At 45.8% G+C, this 21,985-nt stretch overlaps 1 protein-coding gene across 2 annotated transcripts in view; it reads left to right on the top strand.

The window, feature by feature from the left end:
• The first annotated feature begins 312 nt into the window (after positions 1-312).
• SH2D4A (SH2 domain containing 4A) overlaps positions 313-21,985 on the top strand; it is an 88,338-nt gene continuing 66,665 nt past the window's right edge. Inside the window, exons 1-4 of one of the 2 annotated variants that reach the window (XM_030937631.1) lie at positions 313-610; positions 6,110-6,494; positions 19,700-19,859; positions 21,439-21,610. In XM_030937631.1, coding sequence (XP_030793491.1) covers positions 6,314-6,494; positions 19,700-19,859; positions 21,439-21,610 — 513 coding nt within the window. In that variant the 5' untranslated portion in view covers positions 313-610; positions 6,110-6,313. The remainder of the gene's footprint in view (positions 611-6,109; positions 6,495-19,699; positions 19,860-21,438; positions 21,611-21,985) is intronic. The other variant, XM_030937632.1, reaches the window with a different exon arrangement.

Below are 21,985 nucleotides of genomic sequence, written 5' to 3' on the forward strand. Positions count from 1 at the left end.
GCCAAAGAGTTTGATCATTTACTTAATGTCAACAAAAGAAAGAAAGAAAGAAAGAAAGAAAAAAGCTCTAGAGCCGCCTTGGCCTGCGGCACCCAAGCCGAGTGAACAAGTGGGGCCTGCGCACCCTCCTACCCTCCACCTCGCATGGAACCCGGGGCTCTGAAACGTGGAAAGGCCCAGACCTGCTGATTTAATCTAAGTCCTGCAGTCTCCAAGAGATCATAGACTGCAGATCCCAGTCCCACGAACTAAGAGAGGAGAGGAGCAAGGCTACCCAGGACTATCGCAGCTCGGGGACAGCGCGCAGACCAGGCGGCCCGAGATGCGCAGGCCACGCAGCCTCGCCGACGATTGTCCCTGGAGAGCCTCCAGGCGCCCGGGTGGGGCCGCGATCGCGCCCCGCCAGTCACCCCGGCATGTGGGCGCGGCGGGGCGGCGCGGGCGGGCGGCTGCAGGAGCTGTTTGGCGTCCGGGTCAGAGTATTTGCTCAGCCCGCCTGCGCCGCTTGGGACGCTTCTGCCTTTCCCTCCCTCTCTTCCCCGACGGCTTCTGGCGGCCAAGTGGAAGTGGCGGGTGATCGGGCCACCCTGCCCAGGGGCGCCCAGCACTGGTAGGTGCTGGGGTTGGGGAGAGGCTTTGGCGAGAGTGTGCATGGAGTGGGAGTAGGGGGAAGGGAATTTCCTCGGGGGTTGCAGGGGTGCATGGGAGGCGCAGGGGCCAGAGCGGGCGGGCGGAAGCCTGACCCCCGCCTCCACCCCTTCGCGGCGCCCGGGGCGGGCTCAGGTGCGGGGTTGGGCGGCGAGAGCGGCTGCGGCGGGTATCCGGTGTCCGGTGTCCGGTGACTGGAGCCGCTGGCTAGGTGAGCGGCGGTCCCCGGGGTCTCGGGGCTTGCAAGGGGTGGCGGGGGGATCTTCGAGGGAGAGGGTCTGCCGGAGCTGAGGACCTTCGGGGAAGTTCTGGAATCCGGCGGGGACACGCGGCGCGTGCTTCCAACCGCGGGGAGTGCAGGCCCCGGGAGGGTCCGGGCTGGCCTGGAGTTTCTAGACTCCTAGCAGGAGCACGTCCTCGACCTGCGCCTGGAGATCTTCCAAGAGGGAAGTCCCGGGAAAGGGTGGCAGCCGGCGCAGCACCCCGGCAGCGCGTTCCCCGCGCGCCGGCACCCAGGGGCGCCCCCAAGTGGGGTCAGGGCGCGCGCGGAGGCCCGTGCAGCGCCGCCTCCCTGGGGCTGCAGCGGCGGGGCTGGCCCAGACCCAGACCGGGTGCCCAGTGGTCTCAACCAAGCGGTGCCCCTGCCCGCTCCTGGACTCGGGGGTTACGCGGGCACCGGAAGGAGCTACAGTTTGTAGGTTTTCTGAGTTGTCTTTGCCTTCCCAGGGAGCTTAGAGAAACAGCAAGCGTGGCACCTCCCCCTTTCAAACAGATGCTCCTCATCGCCCAAAAGGCTTTTATTTGATTGCTGGTTTACTAGAAACAACGACTTGGGTACCATTATTTTAAAATAGTGAATAAGTAAGTGGAAAGCATACAGGGGCATAGATCTGGCATATGAGTGGAATTTTCTGTGTATACTAAGTCTGTGTGTACAGTAACCTCACATTTCTGAAGAATAGTATATATTTACAAAACTTGCCAAATTGCTGTCATGTCTGGTAATGTGTTTCATCCTCAAAAACAGCTCAGTTGCTGGTAGATGAATAAGATAAAGTTTGAATAAGAAAACAAAGCTGGACCACAGAGCTGGCTGTTTTAAAAGAATTAGAATTCAAGCTGTATTGTTAATGTTATAGTTACACTGTCCATACCACGATACTTTTATTTTTTATTTTATTAGGTGAGTGCAAAAGTAGTTGTGGTTTTTACAGCAAAAACCGCAGTTATTTATTTATTTATTTTGGCCATAAAAAAACACTAACTTTTGCACCGACCTAATGTTTTTCATTTTTGAGGCAGGGTCTCCTTCTGTCACCCAGGCTGTAGTGCAGTGGTGCGATCTTGGCCCACTGCAGCCTCAAACTCTCCAGCTCAAGTGATCCTCCCACCTCAGCCTCCCAGGTAGGTGGGACTATAGGTGTGGATCACCACACCTGGCTAATTTTTATATTTTGTGTAGATATGGAGTTTTGCCATGTTGCCCAAGCTGGTCTTGAACTCCTGAGCTCGAGCAATCTACCCACATCCACCTCCCAAAGTATTGGGATTATATTTTGAACCACTGTGCCTGGCCTACTATTTTTATGATTTAGGCTGTATCTTAGGCCTTTTAAATTTTTTATTTTGTTTAGGTATCAGAGTTATCCAAAAGACAGTTGTATTGTAGAACAGTGTGAAGGTGTCAGGTCAAATCTATGGTATTATGGAAAACAACAGATTTTCTGATCCTTTAGCAATTGGCGTTCAGAATAAATTGCAGGTGTGGGCTTGCTGCTTATCATTTCTCTCTTTTAAGAAAGGTGCTGTGTTAGCTGAGCTATTCCTTTGTTGGATCTTGAATAACTGGAGGTTTGCTGCCCTTGATATAGTATGGGAAAGTCCTGTGCATTTGAATCTGTATCAGCAATGATTATTTGTCCTCGTCAGGGAGTGAAAGTGGGAAAACCCTGGTTAGTTAATTTCCTCATTTCTATTTCTTCTACCATGGCTCCACCAGGCTCCTTCACTTCACAGTAGATTATGTCACATACCCACACGTTAGGAGTCGCAGACTGAACCAGCCCTCATTTCACAGATGAGGAAACTGAGTCCCGAGGAGGCGAGGTGACAGCCACACTGCTCATTAGAGGCGGAGCTGGGAGTTGAGGCTGGAGTGCCTCTGGGTGTCTTGGGTGCACTATGCTGAGCTTGAGTTGGAGTCTGAGAAAGCCTTGGGGTGGGGGTTAGGGGATGGGAGTTGGGGGTGACGGGACAGGTGATTTACGCCAGTACCATTCAGCAGCCGCAGGATGGTCACATCTTCAACGACCTGACCACAGATGGTTGTTGGCTGGGCCTCCCAAGTATTCTTGGAGGCACAAGGAAACCAGTGTCTTTCCTTCAAGATGAACTAGTTAATTTTAATGTTAGAAATCCACGTTTGCTATAAAAAGCAAAACAAAACAACATAAAAATGGAAACAGTATGAGCATTTCATCACAGAGGTGCCGTGAACCTCCTTGCACATGTGAGAGGCTGTGCTGTTTGCACTGTTCTTAGTGTTTGTTTGGAAGGGGAAATTGTGGAGATGAAGTGGATGACTAAGTGCAAGGGGAAGTGGAGGGGACTAGGTGTCTGGTGAATACGTGGGTAAACAATGTCCACACCTGGGCCAGTGTGGCAGTCGGTTCTTTTCTGTCCTTCCTGGCTGGGGTGTGTTCACTTGGCATCCCCTAAGCTTAGCTACAGTGGACCAGGATGAGGCTTCTGCCCTCTGTCAAGCACCATCAGTTCAGCATTTCTGTTGCTGCAGGAATTTGCTGGCTTCCATTCTGAAATTTCATACATGGCACCACATCCTGCTGTTCTGATTCTGGGCACACAAATAAACTCACAAAAAGGCCTCTGTGCTGTGGATTACAGTGAAGCTGACTTAGACCTGGACTGCCCGGCTCTGCCGCTTACCAGCTGCTGACCTGTGCTCTGTCTTCCTAATCTGTGAAATGAGCGTAGTGATGGGCTGGACTCGAAGGGTTATTATGAAGATTAAGCGAGTTAACACAGGTAAAGTGCTTAATTAAGATGGTGCCTGGTACAAGAAGTGTTAGCTGTGTTATCAGGAATATGCAGGGCGGGGGAGATAGTAGGAATGTGACTTTGGCGCTTTAAGGGTTTTAGATTTTAGGCTCTACCCACGCCTTGAATAGAACTCACCGCATTCAAAATGGGGAACAGAGCAGAAGTCTCAACCCTAACTGAGCTGTTCATTTTCTGCCACGTGTGATTTCTGCAAAAGCCAACCACAGAACATAAAGACATTTACTGGAATGTCAAGGAGTCATTCCATGTTGTTTCTTACCACTTTATCTTGGAGCTTGTGGATTTCATTGGCTCCACCCTTTCAGAAGCTGCTAGAAACAAAAAGTCAAGAAATCATTACAAGACATCAATTTTTTTGACTGTTCAAGCCTTTAAGGGTATCTCCATGCAAAATACAAAGTTAGCAAGGGGACCTGGGAGGGGGTGTGACGTTACTTTTAGTCCTTTAAAAGTTTTCTCTTAATATTTGGTTCCATTTGAATTCAGGTAGTTGAATGCTGCCGAGATGATAGGTTGCAGTCAGTAGGGATAGGTGTAGTTTCATCAAGGGCCTGGCTTTGCAATGAACAGTCAGCGAATCTGAGTGCTGCGTATGCACACCACTCTGTGGTAGCCTAGCTATTGAGCGTGCTCATCTCAAAAGACAGATGTACGTCAAGGAACAACTTTGCAAGGAAGAGGAGGAAGACAGGAAGCTGAAGGAGGCCCCCAGGTGGTGAGAGGAGCATTACAAATCTAGCTTTATCAATGACAAGGTGAACAAAGAGAAACCAACACTACGATGGCCATAATATAGCTAAGTGACTTGTCTAAAGTTTAAGAGTGTTTGAACATAGTATGGAGAAACAAGATATTTGAGAGCACATGGCAAGGTGGTAAGATTATTGAGGTGTTACTATAAACAACAAATTATTGGTCAATTTCTTATTTTTTCTTTTCTTTCTTTCTTTTTTTTTTTTTTGAGATAGAGTCTCTCTCTGTCACCCAGGCTGGAATGCAGTGGCGTGATCTCGGCTCACTGCAATCTCTGCCTCCCGGGTTCAAGCGATCTCCTGTTTCACCCTCCCGAGTAGCTGGGATTACAGGTGCCCACCACCACGCCTGGCTAATTTCTGTATTTTTTGTTTTTTTAGTGGAGGTGGGGTTTTACTATGTTGGTCAGACTGGTCTCGAACTCCTGACCTCGTGATCCACCCACCTCGGCCTCCTAAAGTGCTGGGATTACAGGCGTGAGCCACCATGCCTAGTCTATTGGTCAGTTTCTTAGGACACATGTGATTCTGAAAAGTTGTAGTAAGTTTTTTTCCTGACATCTTATTACATCGAATCCAAAGTCTTGTTTTCCAGAATAGAAATACTTACATAGTTTCCTTCTGATTACAAAAGTATGATGGTTTATGAGACTTGGAAATTGTTTAAAAATAGAGAGAAAAAGTATGAGAGTGTGGTGATATTTTTAAGCCAACCAAATAGAAATGTAGAAAGTAGAACGAAACCTCAGTGGGATTTCCAACCCCAGGAGAACCACTAGGAGGCCACTGTGCACACTCGATTTATGGTTTCTCTTTCAAGGAGCTATGCAGTCAACTCATATAAATCAAGGATCCTTTGTTATGAACCTAATGACCTCTTCATCCCACTAGTTTATCTGGTCTGTCCATTTAGATTTTATTAAACTGGGTTATCTGGAAAAAGCACACCTAAAACTCGGTGACTTTCCAGAATGTAGACGGATGTTCTCTCTTGCACCTGCCCTAATTTTCATGGCTCTAGTAGGTTGCCTGGAAATTACATTATCCTTTTGTGAAGAGTAAAGTACATCATTATGTTTATTTAATGCTACTTTTTAGGGAAATGGCAGAAATTGCATGGTGGTCTAGTTTTTATTTCTTCCTTTTTCTTCCTTGAACATGGCTCTATTTTGGTTTGGTTTGGGGTGAGTTACTCTGTGACATCTCAAAAATGGTATTTTCTTTTGAAATAGGTACTTTGCAGAGAGCCTTTTAATTTCTTCCTGTGACCTTTTTTTTCCTTTCTTTTTTCAGCCACACAGTTGGTGGTTTGTTAGGCTCTGGGGTAATAATGTGTTTGCTTAGTTGGGAGCAGGACAACCCTCTGTGAACTTTTTTTTGTTTCCCTGAGATTGACCTGTATAAAGTTAGGGTTTGTTTTCTTTTTTTTTGACAAAGTATCTTTAGAAATTATAGGATAGAAGTTACACAAACTCTTAAGAAAGTGTGCCTCAGGTTTTCTTCTTCTGTTTTCTCTCCGAAATGAAAAGTGATACTGTATTTCCTCCTGGCTTTTTTTTTTAACCCGTCCTAGCCAGCGTTCACACATTTTAACACGCCGCCTGAATGCGGGCTCTTTCTCTCTGCAGGTTCAGTGAACAGCATTTTGGACAGGACATTTGGTGCCAGGTCTCAGGAGCCAGTTTGCAGAATTATTGCGCCAGTCAGCCAGGATTGTGAGCTGTTCGGGAAGTTTTGTGGACACGCCCAAGTGCCAGCACAGGTGGAGGGACACCTGAAGGCCAGTTTCAGGAACTTTTGCCACAGGTATAAAAGACTCCAGAACTGCAAAGATGCTGAAACAGATACTGTCGGAGATGTACATAGATCCTGATCTACTGGCAGAGCTCAGCGAAGAACAGAAACAGATCCTGTTCTTCAAGATGAGAGAGGAACAGATCCGACGATGGAAAGAAAGAGAAGCAGCTATGGAAAGAAAGGAGTCCCTGCCAGTGAAACCCAGACCAAAGAAAGGTAAACTTAGCCACGTTTCTTCCGTGAATGTGTTGGTAGAATAACTCCTGGCTTGTTTTGACAATTTCAAACTAGTCACAAGCAAAGCAGGTGCAAGTTCCAGTTTGGTAGATGAATCCTAAATGTTTCTGAGAATCCAGTAGTGCAGTATATCTGCTTGAAGTCTACACACACACACAACATTACCATGGAGTTGCATAACTGTGAGGAAATCTCTTACTTGAAATGAGACTAACCTGAAGCTGTAGTAAAAAGTCACCTGTGGGGTTTGATTTGAGGAGTATTAAGAAAGGTTTCTATCTCCTTTATTGTTACTGGTTCCTCATATTCTACTACCACAACACAAAGTTCTTATATCAATATATTTATAGCAATTGTGTTTACATTTCTTAGACCTCAGAGATTTTTCTTTGAGGTATCTTTTTAGGGAACACCCTCTCTTAAAATATAAGGAACTGCTGTAAGGAAAAAAATCATAATACTATCGTTTTTGTGTGTGAATGAGTTTTTCAGATGTAAACTTTTCCTCATTACCAAAGGACTCTCTGGTAGTTTGAGAGGGTTCTTTTGAGACCATGAGGGAGGAAATCTTTGTACATTAAGACTTAAAACAGATAAGGTGCAGTGGCTCATCCCTGCCATTGCAGTACTTAGGGTGGCCGAGGTGGCAGGATCACTTGAGCCCGGGAGCTCTGACCAACCTGGGCAATATAGTGAGAACTTGTCTCTAGGAAAAATAAAAAATTAGCTGGGCATGGTGGTACATGCCTATAGTCCCAACTACTTGGGGGGCTGAGGTTGGATAATTGCTTGAGCTCAGGAGGTTGAGGCCATACTGAACTGAAGTCACACCTCTGGGCTCCACCCTACAGAGTGAGACTGTGTCTCAAAAAAAAAAAAAATACTTAAAGCATATACACATATAGACACAGAAAAACACACATTGTCCACCCCGACTCACTCCATTCTCACTAACCTCCACATCCCACCCTCTGTTCACATGCCAAATCTGTCATGGGTGAATACCGAAGTTGTGAAAACACAGCCTACTTTTCAAGGTCACTTGCAGAGGCATCCAAGACCAATCTCTTTTCATGTTTCATTAAACTAGGAAAATAAAACTTTTTAAATTCACATATGGTTTCAAAGATTGAGAAAATGAATCTCATTTGCATGCCTGGTATATGCCCAGGTTCAAAAAGGAAGTCAGTGTAATGTCCTTTACTTTTTACTGTCTTTTATTAAAACTTTTTTCCAATGATGCCTTTATCATGACAAGAAAATAAACATAAAGGTATCATTTCCTCTTGTTATGATCAATACAACTATTTATGAAACACCTCCTGTTTCAGACACTATGTGAAGGACGTTTATGTACATAGTACCTAACCGTCACAAAACTTCTGCAAAGTCAACATTGACAGTCCTGTTTGATAGATGATGAAACTTCGAGAAGTTTGTTTTTGTTTGTTTGTTTGTTTGTTTGAGATGGAGTCTCTGTCGCTCTCGCTAGAGTGCAGTGGTACAGTCTTGGCTCAATGCAACCTCCGTCTCCTGGGTTCAAGCAGTTCTCCTGCCTCAGCCTCCTGAGTAGCTGGGATTACAGGCATGTGCTACCACACCCAGCTAATTTTTGTATTTTTGGTAGAGATGGGGTTTCACCATATTGGCCAGACAGGTCTTTAACTCCAGACCTCAAACGATTCACCCACCTGGGCCTCCCAAAGTGCTGGGATTACAGGCCTGAGCCACTGTGCCTGGCCGTGAAACTTAGGTAAGTTGAGTAATATATGCAAGGTTACACCACCAATAGATGCCCAGTTCTGTTGGAGTTTATATTACTCTGCACTATCCAAAATATAACTTTTTCTCCAACAAATAACATGGCCAAACTGAAACATAACTCTTTTTGTCTTTCTGAACTGGTTTATGCACTTTCTTGGATTCTCTAGTCAGAGTATTTCAGATATAATTGGGTCTCTTCTGGGCACCATGATCATTATGAACATAACATATATTAGTGTGATGGGGTGACCTTGGGGACTGGCAGCCAAAGGGTTCTTGCCACTAGAGTCAATGACTCAGACTCTGTTAGACTTTGGGTTTCTCGTGTTTGCTGAATTGGTCTCCTTGTGATGACTTAAAATAATCATTTCAGTTTCTTTGTTTAAATTTCTCAATTGTAGAGTTTTGAATCTACCTCTCAGAAACCCTATATTAATTTTGTTAGTCAAATGATCATGAGAAAAGTATGTTAATATATGCGGTGAAAGTTCTATCGATATCTCATGTCAAAAGTATATTACCCCCTTAAATTGAAAACTTGGAAAAATATATTTTGCATTAAATTAGTTCCTCTTCTGACTACAGAAAATGAGGAAGTTTCTCCCATTTCCCCTAAAATCACATCACTTCTCTTTCATCTTGTGCTGTCTTTGAACGTAAAGCCGTAGACCGTCCAAAGCAATGCTGTCATGGCTGGTGCTGCCAGAGGTGCTTATCTGTGCTGCAGACCTGCTAAGCCTGTGACCCTTGTGGGTTGAGAGGTCACTTGTGCATCTGTTCCCTGAAGGCTTGTGTTCCCTGCCTCCCCTTCTTCTGCCTTTCTGGCTAGTACTGGGCTAAGTGCTGCTTTTTCTTAGCAGTTCTTAGCCACACGGTGATTTTGAAGGTTGTTCATTTCATTAAAAGCATCATATGCCACCCCTGTCATTCCTTGACACCCTCTAGCTTATCACTTAGAAGTTCTTTCATTGCCATCTGGTCATTTTTCACTATAAATACACAGACCCCTGTGCTTAGTGTTTAGGGATCCTCACTAAAATGGTCGTGTATTGTGCATCACAGGAACTTGTCTATATTCTTTTTTTTTTTTTTTTTTTTAAAAGACGGAGTCTCGCTCTGTCACCCAGGCTGCAGTGCAGTGCTGCGAGATTTCACCTCACTGCAACCTCCGCCTCCTGGATTCTAAGCGATTCTCCTGCCTCAGCCTCCTGAGTGACTTGCTGGGATTATAAGCACCTGCTACCACGCCCAGCTAATTTTTGTATTTTTAGTAGAGACAGGGTTTCACCATGTTGGCCAACCTGATCTCGAACTCCTGACCTCAAGTGATCCGCCCACCTTTGCCTCCCAAAATGCTGGGATTACAGGCATGAGCCACTGAGCCCAGCTTGTCTACTTTTTAGTAATCTGAAGACTGAAGTAGAAGGGGCTGAAAAACTCTCAGCAAGTGAATTTAACTTAGTTCTATATGAGAAGAGCACTTCTGATTTCTGTAGTGGGAGAATGTGATACTTAGGGAGAGAACTATGGACCTCCTCTGCTTGCTGGGGTAGCTAGAGGTCTACAGCCGCACCATCCAGTGCAGTAACTACCAGCCACATGTGGCTCTTGAGCACAGGAAATGAGGCTAGTCTGGATCAAGGTGTGCTATACGTGTAAACTACCAGATTTCAAAGATTTGGTAGAAGGAAAAGAAAATGCCACATTAATAATTGTATATTCCTTATATATGGAATAGATAATATTTTGTATATCTTGGGTAAAGTAAAATATTTAAATTAATTTCATCTATTCCTTTTGATTTTTTTTTTTTTTTTTTGAGACAAGAGTCTCTTGCTGTCGCCCAGGTTGGAGTACAGAGGCACAATCTCAGCTCACTGCAACCTCTGCCTCCTGAATTCTAGCGATTCTCTTTTCTCAGCCTCCTGAGTACCTGGAATTACAGGTGTGCACCACCATGCCCAGCTAATTTTTGTATTATGAGTAGAGATGGGGTTTCACCATGTTGGCTAGGCTGGTCTCAAACTCCTGACCTCAGGTGATCCACCTGCCTCGGCCTCCCGAAGTGCTGGGATTTCACGTGTGAGCCACTGCATCCGGCCTCCTTTTGATTTTTCTAATGTGGCTACTAGAAAAGTGACAGTTATGGATATGGTACACGTTTCTACAGTGCTATAGTGGTAGCATCAGCCAGCATTCAATACGCTTAACTGAGTATCAGACCCTGAGCATTGAGCTTAAGGATATTATCTCATTAAATAATCACAGCCAAGCCTGCAGTGTGTGTTGCTATTCACATTTCACAGATGAGGAAAGTCAAGCTCAGGGACATTCATTAACTTGGCCAGGGCAAACAGTAAGTGACAGAACTGGAATAGATTCTCCCAAAGCCTGCACTGTTAACAAATCAGCTACACGTAGAGCTTAACTGGAGCTTACTGACAGTGACTTTTGTCTGAAGGTGACTTCACTGGAGCTTAATGATGGTGACTTTGATCTGAAGGTGCCTTGCACACATCTAAAACATGCTCGCATCGGGAATCTGCCAGAGAGCCTTCTTTTTGGGTGATTTTATTGCGTAGCACAAAGAGAAGATGCCTTCGCTTAGCAGCGTGTTTCCCAGCACTTGTTTCGTGGGGTCTGTGTCAAGTTGATGGAAACCTAATGCAATGGGCTGGGATCTGGTTGCCATGCATGGTGCTGAAGCGGCTCCTCTGTGTGCCCTTGAAACAGACTTGGATTCGTACAACTTTGTTTGCTGCATTCTCATTGTTCCCAAGGGGCAGATCCTTTATGCAAAGCCTTCCTTCCATTTTTGTGAAATAATGTTAAAGCCATTGGTTCGTGCCATTGACAGTGTCTGCCTCCTTGCCTTTCCCTCTTGAACTCACTGCTTGCAGTAGGGCTGGCAGTGCAGGGGCATCAGCTGCCGGATTCTGTCCTTATCTTGATCAGTTCCTCAGCCGCCTCTGATCTAGATGATGTCTCTTGGTGTCTTTCTCTTGGAGTTGCTGCTCAGTCATGAGCCTCTTGCTCTCTCCCTGTGTTTTTCCTTTTTCTTCTCTGCCTGCTCCTTGAATATCTGTATTCCCCAGGGGGTGCCTCACACTGCACTGGTGGTTTGTGATTTTGAGATGAGACTGGGGGCTCATAGACTCCTTTGAAAATTTACTGAAAGCTTAGAGCTAGGAAAATGCAGAGACACCATTCTGTGTATAATCTCACGATGTTCACAGATTCCCTGAAGCTCATTGATAGACTCTCAGGAGTTCACAGATCCTAGGTAAGATGAAAGTTCTTATTATCTCCCTAGGGCAACTCTTCTAACCTTTAAAGGTGAAACATCACCTTTATGCCAGTGACTCTCAAACCCAGATTGCCAAGCTGGACCTCTCACCAAGAGTGTCGGTTGCCTGGTGAGCACCTCCGTTCAGAAGACCTGTAAGCCGCACAGGCTTGATGCAAAACCCAGTTCAGCAGCATCACTCCAGCTCTCTCCAGCATCTGCTGATCCTGCCTTTTACTCTGTGTGATGATGAGTGGTACTGCTCTGTTCCCAATCACCAAAACCAGAACTCCAGGAGCCACGCTGGCTCCTCCCTGACCCTCACCCACCCGCCGAGTCACTGATGCCTTGAATTTTGCTTTATCTGTCCCATTCCACAGAGATTTCCCACTACCGAGATACTGGTCTGTTAGGATGTGCCAAGCGTAAGTTTTGTATTCATATGATTTCATTTAATCCTCACAAGAATCTGGTCGGGTAAATTTTGCCCCCTTTATTGTTACAAATAAGGAAACATACTTAGAGACATAATTTGCATGAGTCGGTGGTGGAGTTAGGATTTGAACTCAGGTCCACTTCAACTCCAAGTCTGTCCGAACTACTGGCCCTGCACCTCACTTCTCTGCTCTCCCAACTCTGGGCTTTATAATTTAACTTGGATTGACTTCCTAGCTACGTGGTGAACATCTTTTTTGGGTAACACTGTCAGAACCCTTTCACCTTCCCTGAGCCGCAGGTTTCACTGATCTCCTCTCTGTTTTCTAGTTCTTCCATCTGCTTTTCCAGTGGAGGTTCTCTGATTTCTATACCCCCTGCTTCCTTGGGCTGTAGTGCCGTGCAAGTTCCCCAACTTTCTTTCTGTCCTCGTCTCTGAGTGTAAACATTTATTAAAATGTTTAAAAATTGAGTTTGATATTAATAGCTTCAGGATGGTTACCTATGCTAACAAATGTAGGAAATAATGGGGAAAGCAACAGTTTGAATTGTTTCAGGACGTTCTCATAGGAATCGGCCTCAGCCTTCATTAAAATGAATACAGGGCTAGACCTAGCGTTTTCATCACCCCGCTGCTCTGTGGCGCCAGGAAAGTACATGATGACGACTTCCCATCCCCGCTTGCCCAGTGGGGTCCTGTGTGGTTACCACCCTAGCGTCCCTTTTCAGTTGCTCCATTTTCACCCTCCAAAGCATTTCATTTTGGGCTGTATGAGGTAAGCTGTCCTAAACAGGTCTTGCCATCACTCATGCAAAACGGTTTTGAATTCTGGTCTCAGTGTTTACTGGCTCTGAGATCTTCGGCAAGTTATTTAACTTCCTTGATCCTCAACTTCCTCATTGTAAAATAGGTGAGTAATCACCTCAGCTGATATTAGTGACAGATAGGGCCTGGGCATTAACCAGTTGGAAGGGATGTGGCTCCTGCCAGTCAGGCATTTGTCTTCCGGTTTCTGGGTCAGCTGAGGGGAACTGGGGTGTTCCAAAGGAGAGGCCAGAGGGAAGGAAGATCCACTTGGGACAATGTGGCCGTGGTTTCTGGGAGTCTGCCAGCATGGTAGCAACCTTGGTATGGGTGAGCACCTTGTTTCCATCAGCGCTGTTGAGACGCCGCTGTAGTTAATATGGAACATTGCTCCCACTGTCCTGATGAGACGCCGCTGTAGTTAATATGGAACATTGCTCCCACTGTCCTGATGAGACGCCGCTGTAGTTAATATGGAACATTGCTCCCACTGTCCTGATGAGACGCCGCTGTAGTTAATATGGAACATTGCTCCCACTGTCCCCTCTACCTCATAGGAGGTCCTGGTGTTGATTCTCTTTTGCAGCTGTTGGCTCAGTCCTTGGTCTTCTCTTTGTGGGGATAAAGTACATGATTCTCCTTTGCTTTCTCTCTGTTTTCTCTCCCCCGTCATGTGTATGTGTGTGTGTGTGTGTGTAGTGTATGTGACAATGTGTGTGCGTGCCTCTCCCCCTCTCGCACATACATCTTTTACTATGATTGCCCTTCAGGTTGTATCCAGTGGGGGTGGAGACCAAGGGCTGACCCCGCAAAGGTGAGTCTTAGCCCTTGATCTCCACCTTAGCTGAGTCTGAGGCTGGCATTCACCGCCCCTGAGGAGCTAATCCACACTGATGCCCACGTCTCCCCCTCAGGCGCCCCTGTCGTACCCATCACCTGGGAATTAATACAACACAACAGTGTTGTGAGTGGCATAACACTGCAACCTAGGACTGGACCAAGCCCGGCCATCTCCTTGTTGGGGACATGTGTCACCCCACTTTTATCTGATGTTTTTCAACACTGCCTAGTTATAGGAGGCCCCAGGGGGAAATGTCTCTCAGATCTTAGAGATTTCTCTGCAGAATGAAGTTGGATATATCTCTACTTGGCAGTCCCTTTGTGGTGTGGTTCCGAGCAGGACTGACCCGCCTTTCTAGAAAAGTTGGTTTTAGAAAAACTCTTCAAGAAACCCCCAAGATAGCAAACATGAAGAGTCCTGCAGTGTATAAACATGATTCAAGGACTGGGAAGAAAAACCCTCTAATTAAACGGAAGTGCTATAAAAAGCTCCCTCCTTCACTCACCTCTGATTAAAGAGTGCGTGTAATTTTAAGGTGAAGCAGACAGAAAATCCAGAATGCCTGGGCGGTATTCAAGTAGGAAAAGACGCGCGTGTCCCATGAGGCTTCCTGAAATGTCCCTTAAGGAAGCACACTTAAGGAGGTACACCGCGTGCAGAAATGTGCTTCTGTGTATCCATTTTCAACTTCTCTTACCAGACTGGAGCTTCCCTCACCTCCTTGTCAACACTTTCTTCTTCACCTGCACCTCCTTCTGTCCATCATTCCCTGGGCATCATCCTTGACATCCTTTCTCTCACCTCTTCCCACACCCCAAGTATACTCCCTGCCTGTGTTTCCCCCATTTAAGGAAATCGTTCAGTCATCTGTGCTCTTCAAGTGCTCTTTCTGTCCCTCAGGTCTATGGAGCAGTGCCAGGAATGTAGCAGACACTCTGTAAATACTTGCTGAGCCAATAACGGAATCCTCCTTTTCCTCTTCACAATGAACTCCAGAGCACACGCTGACGGCCGGCACCAGTTCTCACCATCCCTTCCATCCCGCCTTTGTAGCCTGTCCCCACCGGTGTCACTAGAATGAGTCTCTCTGAAGTCCGAGGCTGCCTGTGACTTTTCTCAGTGTGCATCATCCTCCCCTTCATCTCAGCAGAGCTTGACACTGCCCTGTCCCTTTCCTGTCTCAGCGACATGGCAGGACGTTCTCCCTGGTTTCCTCCACTGTTTGGTTATTTGGGGCAACAGAAGCCTCCATGTTTTCATTTGTTTATTGTCAGTCAGGACTGTCTTTTCCTTCCTCTTTCTTCCACCCTCTGAATAAAGCACCTGCTTTTCCAAGGTTCTCTTCTTGGCTTCATTCTCTCTGTGAGCTCATCTCTATCATCGGCTTCAATGACGCCATCTATAGAGTCATTCCCATGTCTACATGGCTAATCTCGGCCTCACTTCTGGACTCCAGTTCTGGATTCCAGATGTCGATTGAATGTCCTCATATGGATTTCTAGTAAAAGTAAAAATGACATAGTCTGTGCTTCCAAAACAGCTCATTTTTTTTTTTTTTAAACTCCTTAAGCAAATTAATTTTCTTGTCACTACTTCTGCCTGTCCCCTGCTGTGTTCCCAGTTAGTGAGTTTCAGGACTCTGGCATCATCTTTGAGACCTTCCTTAAATCCAGTGGCCTGAACCTTCCTATATTCTTGAACACTGTCCTTTCCTATGCCTGCCTTGTTTAGGACCTGACTGCCTCACTCCTGGTCTTTTCACCCCAGTCTCTCCCCATTCTCTCTCCAAATGCTGACTGAACACCCACCACATGCCACCCTGGTCCGTCCTATATATACTGACATGCGGAGCAGAGCTTCCTCAATCACTTTCTGATCCTGGCACCATCTGCTCAGAAATATTCATGCATTCTTCATTGGCCACTCAGATAAAGAATGTGGAAATGATACATTCTGAGCATTTGTTACCCAGCAGGCATGTGAGGTAGGGCTTTCTTACCTCTGTTTATTATAGAAGGACTCAGGCTTGGAGACATAAATTGATGTATGCATGGTCTCATAACTTGTCAAGGGTAAAACTGGGATTTTGCTATAGCTTTCTGGCTCAACTGCAGTACAGGGCCTAAATTTCAGTCTCTTAGCCAGGTGTGTGGGACCCTGTGCCATGTGGCCCTCTGCTCCCCTGTGTGATGGTCGGCCCATGCCACACACGTGCAGGTGACTTCTGGTGCCCCTCTCAGCCCTGGTGGAGACCCTCATTTCCTATTGCCCATGGCTGCCTGCTGATTCCCTTCTCTGTTCTTTGGTCACGCTGTTCTTTGCATCCAGTGTCAAACACACTCTCGCTTTCTGTCTAAATTCCATATCCATCCTCCCATACTCAGTACAAAGAACTTGTCTTATTTCTCCTCTGTCTTTCCAGAGCAATCTCTCCATCCCCTGAATCCTCACTGGACTTAGTAGAAAATCCCCTGTGGTTATAATGTATGCTGCCCTGGCCCTCCAGGGACTTAGTTCCTTTTTTTAAGCATTCCCACAGCATCCTTTAGCACTGCACCCTACCACCTTTCGAAGTTCTAATAATTTTATAATTAGTTAAGTATCCATGTCTGCTTCCCATAACTAGAATGTTAGTTTTCTGAGGACAGGGACTGGGCTGTCTTGTCCTAAGTGTTCACCTGCGTGACACCTCTTTGGCTCTGTGTTCCCACCCAAATCTTATCTTTAACTGTACTCCCCTAATTCCCACATGTTGTGGGAGGAACCTGGTGGGAGACAATTGAATCATGGGGGCAGTTTCCTCCATACTGTTCTCATGGTAGTGAGTAAGTCTCATGAGATCTGATGGTTTTATCAGGGGTTTCCACTTTTGCATCTTCCTCACTCTCTCTTTGCCTGCTGCCATCCATGTAAGACGTTACTTGCTCCTCCTTGCCTTCTGCCATGATTGTGAAGCTTCCCTAGTCATGAAACTTTAAGTCCAATTAAACCTCTTTCTTTTGTAAATTGCCCAGTCTTGGATATGTCTTTATCAGCAATGTGAAAATGGACGAATACACTGTGTCTACCTCAGTGCCTGACACGTATTAGATCTGTGATGAAAATTCATCAAATGAATCACCTAATGTCTTGCTCCTTCTCTTGTAGACTCTAGGTTACTTGCAGGGGAATGGGCACATCTCTTTCATCCCTTTCCTTCCTGTATCACCTGCAGCATCTAGCTCTACATCTTGATAATAGCAAAAACTCATTTTCTACCTTGTAGAATGAACTACATTGAAGGCCTTGAGAGTCATCTCCTCATCTGGTGTGAAGCCAAGGGTATCCCAGCTAACACTCATTATACTAGAACAAGTTCCCCCTCCTCCTACAGCTTCAGGGAGTTCCATGGAACCACTTGAAGCTCCTCCAGTATCCCTGCTCTCTGAGCTCATTGAAGAGCTCTTAGAGGTGAGGAGTCAGCACAGAGACCATTGTCAGTGCCACTCTGTCAAGAGCCCATTTTTCAACATCTCGCTAACTCTGACATTTCACATCTCATTCTCTTTTTTCTTGCCAAGAGCCACTATTTCTTTATGGTCACCGTGTTCCCTTTGTTCCCTCCTTTAAAGCTTTCTTGACTCTGCTCCTCTCCTTTGCTCTCTTCTTGGTGTTTGGCTTTGAAGCCCCAACTGTTCACATGCAGTTCTAGGATATCTCTCCCCACCTGCAGCAATGCCCCGTTTCCCTAAGAGTTCCTGCCCTGCCTGTAGCCTGTGGCTTCTCAGGAGGCTGTTCTGGGCTGTCCTAGTTGAGCTGCTGGAATCCCTCTGCTCATCCTTTTTCTTCCTCTGCCATCCTTTCTGGGCATCTTCCTCTTGCTGTAAAAAAAAAAAAAAAAATACCACAGAGAACTACTTAGGTGAAGGCTGAGAGGCTGACACCATAAAAATATTATTCGTTGGCCTGAGAGAGTATAATAAAGGGAGTTTTATGAGGTTTGACAGCTTTCTAAAGTTAATGAACTATCTGGCATTACGTCAAACAGACAACGAGCTTGCCAGGAGCTGGCACTGGTGCCCAGCCCCATTCGGGCATGGAGGGATTGACCTTCCCCTCCTTACCTGGCGGCCACATCCGCTGTTTCTCCACAGTGAACTCAGTAAATGGGAATTCTTGGGTAGGGCAGAGTCTGAGTCTGTTCCCTCTGCCCAGTATCTCTGTTTAGAACATACTGCAGGAGTATCCGTTGTACTAAGAAGGGTAGAAAGGGTCAAAAGAAAGCACGAGCCTGGCTTCGAGCAGCCTGCTTTGGTAATGTATCCCGAGGCCACACTACAAAAGTCAACAATACATTGGACAGAAGACACCTTAATTGGAAACTTCCTTTGACTTAGTGTGAGAGGACAAGACACAATCCCAGTGTGGATGTTTCGCTTATCAAACAGGGCCCAGCGCACGTACCAGCCAGGTGCCCTCTTCCATGCAGTCAGCACCACTGCTAGTTTGGGGTCTTGACTAGAGGTCCACGTTTGGCCCACAGTTGCCCTGGGTAGGCCTGACAGACTCAGGGATGATCTCTGTTGGCCTCTCCTAGGTATGCTCCACCTGCCTCCGGTTTAAGGGAGCATGACCCATGTGGCCGCATTTCAAGAGCACTAGGATGTAATCTAACCTGTGAGGCCAATTGTAAACAAGGGTTATTTAAGTAGCTTTACCAAGTATCACACTACCTGGTCGTATTATCTTCTCACAGGCTGGTGTGAATCTCTGAGGCAGCCATATAAGTAAATAATAGGCTAGCAATGATAGCAGTTAACCTCTGTTGAACTCCTATTATGTGGCAGGCACTAGGGGAAGAACTTGGCACAGGTAGCCTGCCTACCCACAGCAACCCTAGGTAGTAGATACTGGTATTCCCATTTTGCAGATGAGGAAATTGAGCCTAAAGAGTTTAAATAAGTTGTCCAAGTCACATAGCTCATAGGTGGCTGGGCTAGGATTTGAACTCAAGCTGGTCTAAATCTAAAATGCCTCTTTATCTGAGGCAAGAGGATTGCTTGAAGCCAAAAGTTTGAGACCAGCCTGGGCAACAAAGCAAAGCCCTGTCTCTGCAAAAAATTTTAAAAATTAGCTGGGCATGGTAGTGCATGCCTGTAGTCCTAACTACTATGATCTCACCTCTGCACTCCAGCCTGAGTGACAGAGCAAGACACTATTTCTAAAATAAAACAATAAATACAAATAAAATACAATAAAAATAAAAGTAAAATAAAATGATAAAACCTGCTTTTTACCCACCAGTGAAGCTTGTGAACATAGTACAAATGCCACACCCTTCAGCTATGGAATTCTGGGTTACAGGGAGATTGTTAGGTTGAAGAGATTATGATATGAAGTGCTAGCTCTGTTACCCTAAAGGATAATGCAAACAATGAATGCTTTCTTCCCATTTCAGTTTCTTCATTTATAAAATAGGCACGTGCCGCCGGGTGCAGTGGCTCACACCTGTAATCCCAGCACTTTGGGAGGCTGAGGTGGGTGGATCACAAGGTCAGGAGTTCAAGACCAGCCTGGTCAAGATGGTGAAACCCTGTCTCTACCAAAAATACAAAAATTAGCCAGGTGTGGTGGCAGGTACCTGTAATCTCAGCTGCTTGGGAGGCTGAGGTGGGGAATTGCTTGAACCCAGAAGGCGGAGTTTGCAATGAGCCAAGATCATGCCACTGGATTCCAGCCTGGGCAACAGAGCGAGACTGTGTCAAAAAAAAAAATAAATAAATAAAACGTACAAAAAACATACCCCTAATATTTTTAAAACAAATATTTTCACTGAAGCTGTCTGTCACTGTCACCACTGCCATTGCCACCTACAGATGTTCCTGAGCAGCTGGAAGTTCCTTGTCTCATCTAATATATATACATATATTTTTTCAAAGATCCTAAATACTTTAGTGTTTAGGGTCTTTGAAAAAAAATATATATATATATTAGATGAGAATATAGGGAAATAGTAATCTATGACTAAAGATATTTGTCCAATCTGAATTTTTTGTTGGTGTGTTTATTTGCAGAGAATGGCAAATCCGTTCATTGGAAGCTGGGAGCCGATAAGGAAGTCTGGGTGTGGGTGATGGGCGAACACCATCTAGATAAACCCTATGATGTGCTCTGTGATGAAATTATTGCTGAGAGGGCCCGGCTGAAAGCAGAACAGGAGGCAGAAGAGCTCAGGTATGCGATCTGCAAACCAACCAGAGACTTAAAGACCCTCCAGACGTTAGAAAACATTGCAAATACGCCCCTTGTTCACAGTATCAGGTGGGAGAATGGTGTTGGGTTGGAGGGTCACGAAAGTCATTTTGGATCTCTTTGGAAGGTTGACTTAGGCTTTTGGTCTAAATACCTTTTGGATCTCTTTAGAAGGTTGATTTAGACTTTTGGTCTCAAGTCTTTGATAGCACTAAAGACCTCATGAAAGTCTTCAGTGCTGTCAAATCTGCTGCTTCCTCTCCCTGTTTGTCATTCCAGTTTTGATCTGTATGAGTGTGTGAGTTCCCCAGTGATCACCCGTGGCTGCACTAGAGTCATGTTAGAGCAGTGCAGGCCGACGCAGCTGAGTATCTGGAACGTATGTGAGAAATGCAGTGACTGTGCGAGCTTCAGGCCTTCCAGGGAGATCACTCAGATACAGGCGGCTGGATAATCAGGCTCTTTGGGTGCCTACACAGTGCAATGTACTGGGAATTCAAAGAGAAACAGGGAGCTTCCAGTCTAGGAGGAGAAATGGACAGATGCACAGCTCACTGTGGCCAGTGCAGGCTGTGATTTGGTTATAATGAAGGTATAAACAGAGTTTACCAAGCATAGGTCGGACCTATCATTCCAATCCACAGACGAGGTGAAATCTGAACCAAACCTTGAAAGGAGTGGTTTTCCAGCTACAGAAGGCCGAGAAGGAAAGTGCAGGCACAGGGCTTAACCAAGGCCCCTAGACTTGACTACGGATGGTTCTTTGGGGAGTGATGAGGTCTTCCAAGCATTTGGAATACACTTGGGCAATTGCTTCAGAGGCCAGATTTGGGAGTTTGTACCTTATTCTGTGGACAGTGAGGTTTTTCAAGAGAGAAGTGATATCAACTGCAGATGTAGGAAGGTAACTCGGAGGGAAACTGAGGCAGGTGATGGCACTCCTCTGCTGGGTAGCTGGGGTGCTCTGGGTGTCCTCCTCTGGCTCTGGGCAGTGATTTTGACAGCATTACTCTGAGATGCTAAAGTGGAAATTGGGACAGACATGAGGACCACAGTTGAGTTCCCAAGGGCTAGGGATGCAAAGCAGAGTCTGTGGCACAGTCTATGGTGCATTGGACTTTGAAGGGCTGGGATGCTGCCCACTAGTGCCTGTAACTTTAAAACTATCAATGGACATATGAAGATAAAGGAATTATTTAACGATCGATTGGAAGGAGATGGTATGTTCTAATAGGTTGTAAACCAGGAGTTGGGCAGACCAGGATTCAGATTTTGGCTGTACCACTATGTGGTCTTGGATGAATTACAAAATTTCTTGGAGCTCTTATAACAAAGTGAGGATGACAATGCCTTCCTCATAGGGTTGTGATGAGGATGAAGTTAACGTCTTTACACTGAGGGAAACTGAGGCAGGTGATGGCACAGGGCCCAGCATGTTAGAAGCACTCAGTAAGTGGTGTCTGTTACTGTTTTTCACGTAATTTGAATGTCGACATCTGCTTTGGAAAAGCTCTTCCTGTTGAAGAATGGTTTTTCAGAATGTCCTTTTGCCTCTCTTCAGAAAAACTCACTCTGAAGAATTCACCAATAGCTTGAAAACAAAATCACAGTACAATGATCTGCAGCCTCCAGATAACCAGCTGACTAAAGACATCTGCAAGACAGTGGCAGAAAAGGAGGAATTGGAGCGAGGATCTAGCCCAGCACCAACCCTGGAAGACGAGAAAATCCGAGTGAGTCCTTCCTATCTGTAGGTGTGCGGAATTTCATCATGGGGGAGAAAAAAAGCTATTGAGGCCACTGAGACCACTGTGGCCGAGTGTCAGGATCCTCCACTGGCTTTCTTGGGAGAAATTCCTCCTAACTTTAAGATCCTCTTGCTCATGTCACTTGGGGGATTTACCTTCCCTGCTACTTTGTGAAAAATAAAGCACCCCTATTTCATAAGACTGAAAGTACCAGGCGAGAACACTAGGAATGCAATTTGGCATTTTAAGATATTTTCAGGTTCTCCCCATTGCTGCCCCATTATATGTCTTCTGTTACAGCAGAGGTTGGCAAACATTTTCTGTCAAGTGCAACATAATAAATGGTTTAGGCTTTATGGG

Source organism: Rhinopithecus roxellana, chromosome 9 (genome assembly GCF_007565055.1).
Source record: "Rhinopithecus roxellana isolate Shanxi Qingling chromosome 9, ASM756505v1, whole genome shotgun sequence".
NCBI classification, from domain to species: domain Eukaryota; kingdom Metazoa; phylum Chordata; class Mammalia; order Primates; family Cercopithecidae; genus Rhinopithecus; species Rhinopithecus roxellana.